At 31.1% G+C, this 16,021-nt stretch overlaps 1 protein-coding gene across 2 annotated transcripts in view; it reads left to right on the forward strand.

Annotated features, from left to right (window-relative positions):
• The window catches only part of LOC111641066, a 100,410-nt gene that overhangs the window by 2,150 nt on the left and 82,239 nt on the right, over positions 1 to 16,021 (forward strand). The window contains exon 2 of one of the 2 annotated variants that reach the window (XM_023387184.1): positions 6,911 to 6,979. The exons of the other annotated variant lie outside the window; for it this stretch is intronic. Coding sequence (XP_023242952.1) covers positions 6,911 to 6,979 — 69 coding nt within the window. The remainder of the gene's footprint in view (positions 1 to 6,910; positions 6,980 to 16,021) is intronic. 2 annotated transcript variants of the gene reach the window in all.

Raw genomic sequence — 16,021 nt, forward strand, 5'->3', positions numbered from 1 at the left:
TTATTAAGTATCATAAATAGTTTTTTAAATAAAATCATAAAATGTCTTCAAAATGAAATTATAAAATAGTTTTAGATTGTATTAACATGTTATGCTAATTTTAAAAAGTTAAATTGAAACTTATTGATTAAAATGCAAATAAAAATATTATTAATTCTAATACAGTATATCCATGAATAAATTTTAACTGTGGACATTTAGTGATGATAACATTAGTTACATACAGTTTTCTTTTCATTATAATATATAATAATCATGAGTATCATCATCAGTCATTTAATGTTATCAAAATTAGCAAGCAAAAACATAGAAGATAAAAATGCACTTAAAATTTTTCTTAACAATAACCAAATTTTGATTACATTATCACTAACTTTAGGTAAATTAGACAAAAAGTTGTCTTTTTGTACCCATCAACCTCAGCATATGAGTGATAGCATACAATCATTATCATTATTAATCTTGATCTACTGCTTTGAACATTAATGTTTATTATTTTAACCCTTATATATATATTATATCTATTGTTAAAGACAATACTGCAAAATCCAGCATATAAACAGTACTGAATGAATTACTAATAATAATTATAATTAATAAATTGTAAAATAATTATAAAATTGTTAAAAGGATATGTACAGTACATCAGTCAATAAAATCAGAATTTCCACTAATAGTTGTCTTAGCAATGGGCAGGGTGAATAAATATCATTTTGTTATTGTCATTGGATATAGGATAAAGCCAAAATGATTACAATACCAGTTGTCAGATTCTACTGTATAATGATACTGTTGTTAAATATTTAATAGAATTATTTATAACAAAATTGTCACACTTAAGTGATATACAGTATGGTACACAAATTTTTAGATGGTTTGTATATTCTGTTTCTGCAATTAAAAATTTTTATATTTAGCTTGATACTTTTTAGTGTTGGTTTTGTTTGTTTTAAACTTTTTAAATTTACTTTATGCACTTTTAATATATTTATATAAAAATATAAATATCTGTTTTTATGTATTTTTTTTTTATATGGCTTGTATGTTTATATTTTACAAGAGATGGGTTATTTCTTACTGTTTTAATGCATTGCCTTGCAAAAGTATTAAAAAAGTAAATAGGATTTATAAGTAATGATAAAACTAAAATGATTACCATATATTAATTTTTCATTATAAACCATTACACTGAATTTTTTTTATAAATTAACTAATAATTTATAAATTGGTGAAGTAATATAAAAATGAAAAATTTAAGTACCATATAACAAATACATAGTCAATTTTCTACTTTTTTTAATAAAACAATTTCTTTTAACAGACATTGATTAAAGCAATAGCAATGTTTTTCTTTCTGTAATTCTCAATTGTAATGTTTATTAAATAATTTCAAAGTTTCCTTAACTTTAGAATGTATTCTAAAATACATTATAAAAGCCTATAAATTAAATTTAGGTATTCTTGATGTAAAAATGAATTTTAAAGCTCCATATTCTATAAAAAATTGTTGCATAAATTTTTGCTTTTACAGAGAAACTAACTTTACTAAAAGGAATTTTAGAAAATTTTTTCCTCTTGTATTGTTGAAAACAGATGTTTCCTGTTAAAAATTTTTGTTTTGATAGAGTTCAGAATTAAAATATGCATCATAAGTTCTTAATATAAAAAAACAAAATCTTTTAGTTTACGATTGCTTCCAGGCAACAAAACTGAACTTCTGAGAATAATTTTTCTTATCTTCAAACTTTAGTATAAAATTAGAATATTTTAAAATTTATTTTTCATTTCAAAATTCCAGTTTTAAAGAGTGAAGTTTATTCTAACTGACTTAAAAAGTTGCTAGTACAGTTACTAGTGCATGTTTAGTTCTATACAAATATCCCTTGATTAATGTGGCTAATCCCTCAATGCTACCATGTATATCAAAATCACATTAATCAAATACAGAGGTACTTGGTACTTGACTGAACAATCGCCACCCACTAGAACAAATTTTCAGTTAATAACAAATATTTTTTTTTTTGTAAACAAAAATAGCAAATTCACCAACACCTTATTTGCCAAGAAAAACATATCTATGTTAAGTAAAGACAACTGTTAAAGCTGCATTAATTAAAATTTTTGCTGCATATAAAAAGGGATTGCCACAATTAATTTTGTGTATTAATCAAATCTCATGTTAATTGAAAAAACAACAAAATATATTAATTTTATATAGTTTGCATAAGAAACTATATCCATGGCTCCCATTCCTTTCCTTCTTTCTTTATTTGTAATATTCTATTTCATAAAAATTTTACTATTAATTTCTTAGCAAATGGAACTTAACTCTAACAATATATATAATTTTAACTTCATATCTGTTACAACCAATGTAACATTACAAAAAATTATCTGTTTCTTATTACAAGAGCATAAATATAATTTTTATTAGAAAAATATAGACATTAGAAATTAAGTTGCATTAGATTATATTTGAGTGTTCTTCTATTTCCTGTGTATTTATTACATAGTAAGTACAAGGGTTTTGATTTTAGAAGCTTAAAAAATTTGTTTTATAGGTTAAAGTCAGATTAACCTTATTTGTAGATTTTTATTGGCTATTCTAAAGTTATGATGCTTGAAAATAATAAATATCATAATCTAGATTTATAAAGACATCTTGTTGATTTTAATCAGAACATATGGAATATTTCTGAAATTAGTCTTGCATTTGTAATGAAATATAGTGAAATGTTAAAATTCAGAGATGGATTCAGCTGTTGAAAAAGAGATATTAATCCTTTCAATGGTAACTTTGTTGTTTTTTTGGCCTGTATTCTTTCATCCCTGCATTGTTGATATTCTAACATTCATTCAGAATTTGTAATTTTTTAATATTGAAATTATGATTAGTGTATTTTTTGTTTAAAGTGATTCTGTAAATTATATTTAGAATCTTTGTAAAGTATTACTACGTTCTTTTTGAAATATTGGTTTGAACTTAAAACATCTAAAATTGAATTATTGTTGGAGAGTCATTGATAGTGTATTTGGAATGTACAGTACTTAAAATGCTAATTTACATGTAAATTTGAAAATCCAAATAAATTTAAAATTTGGATGGGGTCTGGCTCCAATTAGTCCAGATTTTCAATGCTTCACTGTAGTTGAAATGTAAAAAAAAGCTTATTTGTTGAATATAAAGAAGTTTTTTAAATTAAAAAAAAAGTGAATTGAATAGTTTGAATTTGATTGCTGTTCTGAAAGCAGTCAACTGTACTTTTTCTAAAGTTTGTCTAGTTTTCACTTTTAAATATTTGATTTGAGTGGTTTTTTTTTTTATATATTAACTCAAATTTATTTTAATCTAATTTTTTTTATTATTATTATTCTTTTATTTAATCTTTTTCTTGCTTTATTAAAATGAATTACAGAATTAAACTAATCAAACAAAAAAGCTTAAGAACAATTGGTGAATCAAAAAATTTTTTAAAGATGCGATAGATCATCTTTAAAAAACTTTGCACAACAGATAGACTACTACTAAATAGTGTTTTAAGTTAAATGCATTACAATTTGTGTTTTTTTCNATATATATATATATATATGTAGTTTTTTATAAAATTAAAAAAATGAATTAAGTGATTTCTTTTTTAAAATGCTTTCTAGTTCATTCATATCTGAAAGATTTAGTTTTAGTTAAATTAAAAATGAACACTTTTTAAAAATATTAATGTTAATAGTAAAATAGAAATCAGTGCAGTACCAGATTAATTATCTGGCTCCCAGAAATTTGAAATTACCTGAAAACCCAGCTAGTTTTGAATTTGGTGGTTTATTGTAAGTTGTAGTTCATCATGTAGCTGCTTTGTTTGGCTTCTGTAGCATACACATTGCACAATGCTAATTCCAATATGACTGCTAGCATATGTTGTGTTAAATACAATTTTGTACTTTATTTTCCATTGTTTATTTTATATTTTAAGTATATATTTATCCTGTGTCCAGAAAACCCGAAAAACCCATAAATCTGAACAATTCTTATCCCAAGCTTGCTGGTTATTTGGTCAAGTACTTTATTGGTATTCAAAATTCCAGACAAGAGTGCCACTTATCAGATACATCTTAATTAAGCTAAAACTTTGTATAGGCTGTAAAACTGATTATTCCACAAAATACATGTTGACCAACAAAGGAGAACATACCAAATGAATATTAAGCACAGTATATAGTTAAACAAGGTATTTTATTTTGCAAAATATGTACAGATTATTTTAGATTCCAACTCAAATGGTAAATAATTACAACACTGCGATAACAAATATCAACAGCAGACAATGACATAAATACGCAGTGGTTGCGACATATACTATAAAATGATATTGGAAAACACTATAACTAGTAAAGTAGAGCATCGATTATCTGACCCCCGATTAACCGTCACATCGGTTAACCGACTGTTATAGTCGGCAAATTCAAATGTCTGCTAGTGATGTGGCGCTACAATATTTGGCATGTCTTGGCTACTTTAATAGTATTTTTACGTGTTTTAGCTGGCAACATGGCTTGACCATGAAAGGGAGCCAGTATTTAAACGAGGCTTAATTTTCTAACTTTTAACGATACAATAGCAACTATTATTATTTTTAAAAAATTTTTGTTAGGCTTAACATCGATGAAAATTCAACACAAAGTAGGTTAATAGCAATATATTAATATACTAATTACTATATTAATTACAACATTAATACTAATTTACTATATTAATATACTAATGTGAGATCCGAAAGGCCCTGGGTCTAATTTAATAATTTTTATTAAATATGTTTAAATATCGACACAAAATATTACTTCATTTTTGTGAAAAACTAGTGTTTTAGACGTGGGAAAAAACCAGATAACAGATGCTACTTCCTTTCACAGAGGAGAACATCCTCTGACTTTCCCTTATCTGGTTAAAAATCTCGCTCAGATGGGAAATGGTTACCTCTCATTCATCCCCCTTTCGTCCGTTCTCACGAAAGAGTTACTGGCCGATGATTGGTCGAAATTCAGGAGATATAAGGGAATTTAGTCCGAATTCGGGGAGTTCTTCGACAGATCCGAAGCGTCAAAACTCCACGCAGTTTTCCTCCTGATGACCAACGCCCTTAACGGAGTCCCATAGACTAAGTCCCGAGTCTACACGTAGAAGTGATACTTTTATATTTTGTGCACGTATTGATCTCCCGTACGAAAGTAATATGAACTCTATCTACAAGGTGTCCCTTACCTACAGGGAAGAAGACGACGACAACTAAACAGGTCGTATGTTTTGGAAAGATTTTGTGAGCTCTCTCTCTCGATCGCGCATTAGCATAGAATAAGTCTTAGCCTCTAGCTTGTCGCTTAATTGTTGTTCATCGATTATTTGTATTCGTTTTGTTTTAGAATTATTAAATTTACTTTTGTTAAATATACCTAAATGTCTCTTCAATTGATTCCGAATCAGATCGCAAACGCGTGTTAATCCGCGTATAATAAGATTGATTAACTGGTGTCAAGGAATCCTGACGAGCATCCGAACTTCGCTGTTCGGATCATATAGCGATTATCGCCCTCCTATAAAAAGTTTAGAGAGCCGATCACACGATCGTGCGCCAATAAGTGATATAAGTAATTTACTTATACCCTTGGTAACTCACAATAATTACTATATTAATAGCAATATATTAATATACTAATTACATGAGATATACTAATATACTATACTAATAATGTATTTTTTCACATTTTTTGGTTATCCGTTTTTTCAGTTATCCGACCAACCCCAGTCCCCAATTGAGTCGGATAATCGACGCTCTACTGTACTTACAAACTAACTTAAACTGAGAGAAGATAACAGAGAGAGTGATAAACAGTGAAACCAGATATAGGGAAGAATGAAATACTTGGGATATATGGAACTTTGCACAATTTTGGTGGGAGGCCACATGAAACTCGCTCAGACTGATGACTTGTCATCGTCTTCCTTTGATTATCCTTTATACCTAGTCGATACTCCTTTTATCATAACTACATTAAAATTCAAGTTCCTATCAGACTAGCACTATTCCTCCAGTCTAGCTGCTCTTGACAACACAGAGCACCATCTTCCACATCTGTCCACTCTGAAGTCCAGTCCAAAGAATGTCCCACATCCTCTCACTCATCACTCATCCTCTTTCTCATCTTTATTTTCTGTAGTTTCACGAATCTGTCCTCATCACCCAAGAGAAAGAGTTAGAAAAGAAAGTTCTAGAAGCAAGAAGGAACATTTGTGCTCATTTACATAAAATCTTTGATGTCAACACTGGTAATGGAGATCTACAGTACATAGGAATTACATCAAGATCTTTAGGCAAAAGAGTTAAGGAACACAAGTATAACACCTGCTATGAAATACATCATATTCTTTGTTTCTGACCATATTGGAGAAGGATATGTTGATGTAGGACAAAATAGGAAAACGTTTTAGAGAACATAATGAATGGCTGAAAAATTATGGTTTTCCAAAAGAGCCTTAAACATAATGTAATTAATGCAAACGATGCTACAATTTTGTTAAGTGTGTGGATATGGTTTGCCTCAATAACCTTTAAAAAAGTTTTCACATATTTTGTTCTGTTTTTGTTGATACATTTGATACCAGTTGTAACTTTTACTGTTATGATCTGATCACAGTTTTTAAGATTAAATTATTTTTAGCATTATTTTCTGTCAATGCACCATATTCATGATGATGCAATTTGCAAATTCAAATGTTTCTTTTCAGGATGTCTGTAGATGACCTATTAGAAGAAAATATTAGTGTATTTATTTATTTTTTAATCTTTACTTCAATTAAGCATTTGTCTGTTTGTATTTATTTTGAAGTGTTTGTTGTTGTTATATACTATAAATATTTCAGGTTGATCTGTCAGGATTGAGTTTACTAATATCACAAGCAAAAGTTAATGTAGGGGAAAAACAAAAACAGGTAGGATTATATTTTTTAAATTTTCTCCTAGATACTGTATTATTATTATTTACTTTTTCCAAGTAAATTTGTTATTTTTCACATTAAATTTTATAGCATACATGAAACTAATAAATATTAAATTAAAAATACAGTAAAACTTTGTATCAAAAAGTTATATTTTTTTATATTTGTATATATTTTTGATTTGATGTAATTTATTTTCTCAACTATTGAAAACTGGGTATACATTAATAAACACTGCACATATAACCAGAATCCAGCAAGAAGAAACTGTTTCCATCCATATTTAATGAACATCATCAAGCTAATTGACTTTTGCAGTTCAAATTCAGCTGTTAAAACAAACAGTTCAGACAGAAAAGTTACTAGGAATAGGCAATTGCCATCCACATGTCAAAAGAGGAGTGATGTATAACAGGGATGGCCAACTTTTGTGTACATAAGATCTACTTTTTATCTTAAAAATGTGTTGCGATCAACTCGTTGTCATAGGCATAGTCTAAATCAGAGATGGGCATTCCGCGGCCTGAGTCGCATAAAATCTGTATAAATATATTAATTTCCTAGCTTAAGAAGTATGCAGCAAAAATTCAAACGTTATTTTCTACAACTTATGTGTGTGAATAGTTTTTCCTGCAATGAATTTAGTAAAAATTAAAACGAGAAACTGGCTAACAGACTCGCCTCAAAACTAATTTAAAACTAGCAGTGACTAATATTTAATCAAATATTTTTGATACATAACGTTTTACATCAGTTCTAGACGCTAAATTAAGTATACCCATTCTATTTTATAATTATATATGAATAAATAATTGTGATTTACTGGCATTTCCCCCCTCTTTTATCTTGTATGTGGCCAGCGTTAGTTCAAAAGTTTTGAAATGCGGCCCTTACACAGAAAAAGGTTGCCCATCCCTGGTCTAAGTGGCGAGGGGGGGAGGTGTGAAATACATACTAAGTTTAGATAAAAAAGAAAAGCCACAATTTAATTTAAAACACGAAGAAAAGGTACTTGCATTTTAAACAGAAGAAAAATTAAAACTCAACATTGTCACTTTCGGGGACCACCACTTCACCCTTCTTCTCTCTATCGTGTCCCGACCTACTCTCTCCGTCCCTTCTTTTTTTCGGTTTTACGACCCTTTGTCTACATTTCTTATTCCCCTTTTACAACTGTACGCAAATGGATTGCACATGGACCGACAAAACCGCATCCAAGGGATAACGAGGAGGTCCGATATCACTACAGTTGGGTTTGCGCGTTATGTTCACATGTTGCGTTCGGTTAGAACTTACAAGTGTAACACATTAATTAATTAATTAAGTGAAGACATCATGAGTGATTGACCAAAATTGGTTTTGCAATTGACCAGTCGATCACAATTGACTTGTTGGTCACCCCTGATGTATACTTCTTCCTCCCTATGTGGAAGTCAATCTATGAAATTTAATCTTACAACCCTCTCCCTCTCTCAAGTCACTCCTCTTTTGACATGTGGATGGCAATTGCCTATTCCCAGTAACTTTTCTGTACAAACTATTTGTTTTACATCTGAATTTGAACTGCAAAGGTCAGTTAAACTGATGATGCCCATTAAATACAGATGAAAACATTTGCTTTCGTGTAGTTTCTTCTTGCTGGACATTGATTATATGTGCATAATTATTTATTTTTCCTTTTAATATACTTTCTTCATTTTAAAGAATGTTAATAATCTATTTAAAAATTATTTGAAAAGCAAGATCATTAAAAAACCTGACGGGTTCTACTTTTGTAGGCTATTCTGTATGTGTGTGTTTTTTTTTAAATATTTTACTTTTAAGACTTAAACATAATAAAAAGAAGAGAATAGACTCTTAAAACTTTTCCAAATATCTTATATCTGTTTGAATTCTATTCATTATAAAAATTTACCCTATGGGTTAAACTTTTTATTGACAAAAAAGTTGCACCTGTGAATCATAGGCATGAAATTACAGTAATAATTTTTCTTGTACTTAGGAATACAATTGGTACATCTAAAAGATAAATTGAACTTTCAAGGATTGAATATCCTTGGATGTCTGGAAAAATGCTATAATTATTGTTGTTGAAAATAACAAGTGATGATTCTAATTGGATTAATTTGCAGTTGTGACTTGAGTGACAAAGGTGCATTTATTTTAAGTTTATTTTTTGTATCAGATTGTGGAAGTTTAGATGTAAGTTGGATTTAGATTTGTTTATATTGAGATATTCCGTGAAGTTCACACAAAATGTACATAGACCGACAAAGGAAAGATATATCAATAACTAAGCAACAGTATGGTCGAACAAAGTATTTTATTTCGTGTATATGAACAAGTTTTTTCAGATTCCAACTCTGCAGTAATTTATTACAATACAGCGTTGAACAATATTTTGGGAGACAATGACAAAATACCGTTTGCAACAAATATAGATTGTGACCAAAAACTATGACTAATACTTATGTGCTAACTTACAACTAGGGAAAGAAAGATGATAGAGAATAGAGAATCCAAGAAAATAGAATACAGTAAGGAGTGAAATACCTGGGGTTTTGTTGGATTTCACAATTTTGGGTGGGATACCATGTTGACTTTTTCTGAAAAGTCTATCATCGTTGTCTTCACTAGGTTTCTCATTACACCTAGTTACTACACCCTTTTATTGTAACTATGATAAAAATCCAATTCTCTTCTCAAACTCTCTCAAATTCTCCAGTCTTTGCCATTCATGACCTGGAGCACCACATTTGATGCATTCTTCCCTTATCTCATCAGCTCCGGGCTTTCATTGTTCTCCATGGTTCCAAGAATCGGTTACCCCACCCAAAGGAAAAGAGTTAGAAAGGAAAGTTCTGGAAGGAAGAAGAAACAAAGAACAAAGGAGAGGACTAAAACTATACTTAAATTTTTTGATTCTGATGAAACCGTGTTGTTGATTTTATCTTGCTTCTTTACAGACACACTAAGGTGACATTATTCAACACTTGGCAGATTATTCACCACTTTATTCAGTTGGGACGCTATTTACAAGTCGCATTTCGGGCATTAGCCCCTCTTCAGCCAACTCAAAAGCACATATCACGCGCGTACAGATGTCGTACAGGATGGACAGTTTCATATTCTATATATCAAGTGGACAATAAACAGATTCGAAGATAACTGCTTGACGACAGGGCTGTAATCTATATTTGCATATTACATCAAAATTCATACAATAACTGTTGTCACCTTTTTTATGACTAGTTTCACACAAAGTCATCCCAGCGACACTATTTGGTCTGCTATAGTTTATATACAGACATCAAATTCACACGTTATCAGTTGTAGCTTTTCGTAAAACAAGTTTGTCTTCGCGTGTTGTTTTATGAAAAGCTACAATTGGTAACGTGTGAATTTGATGTCTGTATATAAACTATAGCAGACCAAATAGTGTCGCTGGGATGACTTTGTGTGAAACTAGTCATAAAAAAGGTGACAACAGTTATTGTATGAATTTTGGTGTAATATGCAAATATAGATTACAGCCCTGTCGTCAAGCAGTTATCTTCGAATCTGTTTATTGTCCACTTGATATATAGAATATGAAACTGTCCATCCTGTATGACATCTGTACGCTTGTGATATGTGCTTTTGAGTTGGCTGAAGAGGGGCTAATGCCCGAAATGCGACTTGTAAATAGCGTCCCAACTGAATAAAGTGGTGAATAATCTGCCAAGTGTTGAATAATGTCACCTTAGTGTGTCTGTAAAGAAGCAATATACTTAAATTAATATATACACTAATATGGTGTACAGCCACAATTTTTTATTGTTGAGTATAACAGCTGTGGTGTAGTTTTTATATTAACCAAATAAATATAATTGGTGCTTGTTTCTTAGAATTAGAAAATCTTGATCTATCACTTCAGCCACCATTGATTGCAAGGTCACTTCTCATTAGGTTGTTTCTAACTTTAAGTATTTTGAATCTTTTTTGTGATCTTGCAGTTGGCACACAAACAGAAACATTACACATGTTGTTATATGCATAATACCCTGTTTGGGAACACTGGGAAGATAATAATGATGATAGGAATGACAATGCATTAATCTTCAGTTTTAAATGTTCATTTAACAAACCTTACTCCAAAGCTCATTAAAAATGAAAAACTTTACACCAGTATTGACATTACTAGTTTAATAAAGTTTGGTCCTTGTGAAAAAATCCAAAGACCAAACTCTACCTGAGAGTTTGACCTGAGAAGCCTTGCCAAACCTGAGAAGGGGCAGATCTGACCACTGTAGTAAACCAACAACAATCATTACAAAACAAAATGTTATATTGTTGTTGACTATTATACTGTCTATGATATACTGAAGTATATCTTAGTATAAAGATAATGAATCGCACTGAGGACTTCACAATAAGAAAACACCAATTTGGACCGATGCTATTAATTTAATTAACAATATATTTTACGCGATGACAAATTTGTCTGCCATGAAAGATAGAGAACAAATTTATACAATTGGTTACAGGATGATATATACCAGGGGTGGCCAACAAGTCGATTGCAAAACCAATTTTGGTCGATCGCTCACGATGTCTTCACTTAATGTGTTACACTTGTAAGTTGTAACTGAACGCAACGCGCAAATGCAACTTTAGTGATATCGGACCTCCTCTTTCTCCCTTGGATGCGGTTTTGTCGGTCCATGTGCAATCCATTTGCGTACAGTTGTAAAAGGGGAATAAGAAATGTAGACAAAGGGTCGTAAAACCGAAAAAAAGAAGGGACGGAGAGAGTAGGTCGGAACACGGTAGAGAGAAAAAGGGTAAAGTGGTGGTCCCCGAAAGTGACAATGTTGAGTTTTAATTTTTCTTCTGTTTAAAATGCAAGTACCTTTTCTTCATGTTTTAAATTAAATTGTGGCTTTTCTTTTTTATCTAAACTTAGTATGTATTTCACACCTCTCTCCCCCTCGCCACTTAGACCAGAGATGGGCAACTTTTTTCTGTGTAAGGGCCGCATTTCAAAACTTTTGAACTAACGCTGGCCACATACAAGATAAAAGAGGGGGGAAATGCCGGTAAATCACAATTATTTATTCATATATAATTATAAAATAGAATGGGTATACTTAATTTAGCGTCTAGAACTGATGTAAACGTAATGTATCAAAAATACTTGATTAAATATTAGTCACTGCTAGTTTTAAATTAGTTTCGAGGCGATCTGTTAGCTGGTTTCTCGTTTTAATTTTTTCTAAATTCATTGCAAGAAAAACTATTCACACATACAAGTTGTAGAAAATAATGTTTGAATTTTTGCTGAATACTTCTTAAGCTAGGAAATTAATATATTTATACAGATTTTATGCGACTCGGGCCGCGGAATGCCCATCCCTGACTTAGACTATGCCTACGACAACGAGTCGATTGCAACACATTTTTAAGATCAAAAGTAGATCTTATGTACACAAAAGTTGGCCATTCCTGATATATACAGTTGTCATATTTCTATCATACCTCTTTACAATTTACAATCCTTTTGTTCCTATATGCAGTCCTTCTTTTCTTTCTTCGTATTTTCAGAACTGTCCTTAATGTTTTTTCTGTATTAAATCTTCCTTTGGTAATATCACCGCTCCTAATCTCAGGACGACATCGAACCAACCTAGACAGAAGAACAAAAAAAAAAGGAAAGGTGCCTTCCATGTGGACCTTTTTAAATACTTCCTCCATCCGGGTTCTTCTTTTATCCAAGGGGCAATTCACGCAACCAGTCACAGCCACGATATGGAAGTACCTTATGCAGAGAACTATATTACTAGTTGCAGAGCACTGCACTATTCACATATACATAAGTCAATGGATTATTCAATAAAAACAATGGTATTAATATAATTCTAATACAAAACACCATTATCAAAAGACAGTGGCTATTAGTAAATTTAAAAATGTATTAATTGATTTAAAAATTCAATAGTTAGGATAATTCACATTAACAATCAGCAAATAATATACCAAAGCAACACTCTAATCTAGTGTTTTTCAACCTTCTTGAATACGCGACCCCTTTACAAGTTAAAAAATTCCGGCAACCCCCCAGGGCCATATTAAAACTATATCAATGATTTTAAAAACTACATATTTAATTTTCTTTCTTTAAATATTGATCGAAAAACCAATTGTACTGTAAAATAAACAAGCACAGCATTCTCACTGAAATTCTAGATTTTTTTTATTGTAGTGTAGGACCTACAAACACTTGTCTTTTTCTTTCATTCTGCGACCCCCCGTGTAAGGCTTTGCGACCCCTCTGGGGGCCGTGACCCACAGGTTGAAAAACACTGCTCTAATCAATATGCCTGAAGCAAATCTTCAGTTATCAGTTTTTGCCTAGCAGTACTAGAAAAGCCTCTCCTTGTTTTTACACTTTGCATCTTTATTTCCTGGTATAATGACATTGCAACTGCCATCTATCTGATTTATGTAATCTAGTGCAGTGGTTCCCAATTATTTTTTCCTGCATACCACTTCAAGAAAGAGCTCAAACTCACGTACCTTTTATAGCAGAAATTCATATTAATCCATACTAATATTATAAATTCGAAGGTAATTCTGTCTGTCTGTCACCTTTTCATGTCTAAACTGCTGAACAGGATTTTAAAATTTGGCACATAGATAGCTTACATGTTGGAGATGGACGTAAATTACATTTTACTGCAAGAAAATCTTACTCCCATGAGAAAATTCGATATAATGCGGGCGAAGCTTTGGGTAGACAGCTAGTGATAAATATAATAAGTTTTTTTACATTTATTACCTTTTAAAATACAATTCTAATAATAATGAAAATAACACAGGTTATTTAATTTTAATGTGACAATGTGCCCAATTTTCTTTGCACAACTTTGTAAAATCTGGTTGCTTTTTGGTCAGCTTCACTCTCAAGTCATCTTTGAGTTGAAATAGGTGACAATGTTTAGTTTTCATGTTTGTCATGGCTGAAAATCTGCTCTCGCAGAGGTATGTTGTTCAAAATGGTAGTAAATATTTTATTGCCGCTTTGCTGACATGATGATAATGATAATTGTACAATTAACACAAATGTTTGTTTCTTGCATAAGAATTTCATTTAGGTATTGTCACAAATGCATTTTTTAAATGAAATTTCAAGAATATTTTTAGTTATAAACAAACAAATTTGTGCATTCGATATCATGTTATAAATTGCTGAATTTTTGATGGTTCACCCATTATTTTTTCAATTGCTTTATCTCATGCATTTAAATTTTAAATCGACCGATTTTAGATTGCCGCGCGTACCCCTTTAAGCAATTTTGTCTAACCCCAGGGATACGCTTACCACTAATTGAGAACAGTTGATCTAGTGGTCTTATGTTTTACATATCCTCTTCTGGCAGCAGTTCTAGTTCTGCTAAATCTATGAAATATATCACTTATGCATTTATGAGTACAGATGGAAACTAGGATACCTTACAAGTATAAATCATAAATGACTACTTTGATCTGTTTCAAAGTCACACTGAACCAAAAAATGGCAGGCTTGATAGAGACGCCATCCCATGGCCATTTATTCATTAGAAAAACAAAAAATACAAACGAAGGACATATAACACAAATCATTGCCACACATATAGGTAATGACAGGAGAGAAATTTAACACTCCCCCTCAATAATTTGTCCCATTTTGCTTACAGTCATAGAGTCCAAGTTGTCTAGCACATTTAACATGTTTTCCCATACATACATACATACATACATACATACATACATACTACCATTTCATTGGTAGGGCAGTACATAATACATACATTCTCCACTTTATTGTTACAAAATGATATTTGACATAAATATGCTTCATGCATTGACTCACACAATTGTGGTAGTTCATTATGTGATGTGATGTTGCCTGTAAAGGAAACATACAAACAAAAGAAAAAGCACATGACAACTTCTTAGGTTACACAATCCTTTCTTTATTCATGACGAACAGGTTAGGTTCTAAAGAATTCCAACTGTTCTTGTAAAACTTTACAAAATTCAAGGTGCGTCACGTCAGGATTTTTTTTTTTCGGTTTTTCTTACAATTCAGGAATATAACTTTCCCACAGAATAGTCATGTAACAATTTTCTTAGCCTAACCGTTTAAGTAAATCTTACTTAACTCTTAAACTACCTTAAAATTAATTTAACCTAAAGAGAGAAATAGGGATATGAAAGTGAGGGATGGGGAAGAATGGAAGTCTAGTCACCCAGGATTTGTTCTTTTGTCTGTGCTGGTATGCTCTTTGGGTAGGAGTTCTTTTGGAGGTTATTGTACTTGCTGTTTCGTTGATTCCTTTGCCGATCGCAGGATTCTCGATTTTCAAATTCTCTTCCCAATTCAATGCCTAAGTACGATCCTTCTTCTTGTACCGAACTATGCAATCCTCTCTGAGGTTAAAAAGAAAAACGTTTTTGAGCCTTTCACTAGTACAGATCTTCTTTCATACTTCCTTTCTTAACGGTCTTTGTCCTCATGATCCTCTCATCTAGATTTCCCTTCAACCTTCTTAACCGCTTCTTGTCCACTTTTTTAAAAAAATTTTTAATTAAGCATAAAAAATACTTAAAACTGAAAAAACGAAAGAAATGCATTAATTTTGGTTAAAAAGCTTCTTCATTTAGTTTCCTTTGTCTCGCCTTTCTGTGAAATTTAACACCGATGAGTCATTGTTTACACATCTGGATGACCTTGAGAACAGCTGGTGTCATATTTCCTGGGACATTCTCATAGACGTTTGGGAGGAGAAGGGTTTAAAGTAGGGTGACTAGAAACTAAACCTATATTTTTTAATATTTTTAAAAAATTATAATTTTTATTGCGATTTCTGACCCCCCCTAATTAATTAAACTTCTATATAATAAAATCTATTAATTAAAAAAATTAAAAAACTATCGGAAGTCGTTTTTGACATCAGAAAGCAGCTTTAAATAACTTTACCGAAGGAAAATCGGTGCACTACGGAAGTATAACGT

This window comes from Centruroides sculpturatus, unplaced genomic scaffold (assembly GCF_000671375.1).
Source record: "Centruroides sculpturatus isolate CEXI.00-Female unplaced genomic scaffold, Cexi_2.0 scaffold101, whole genome shotgun sequence".
NCBI classification, from domain to species: domain Eukaryota; kingdom Metazoa; phylum Arthropoda; class Arachnida; order Scorpiones; family Buthidae; genus Centruroides; species Centruroides sculpturatus.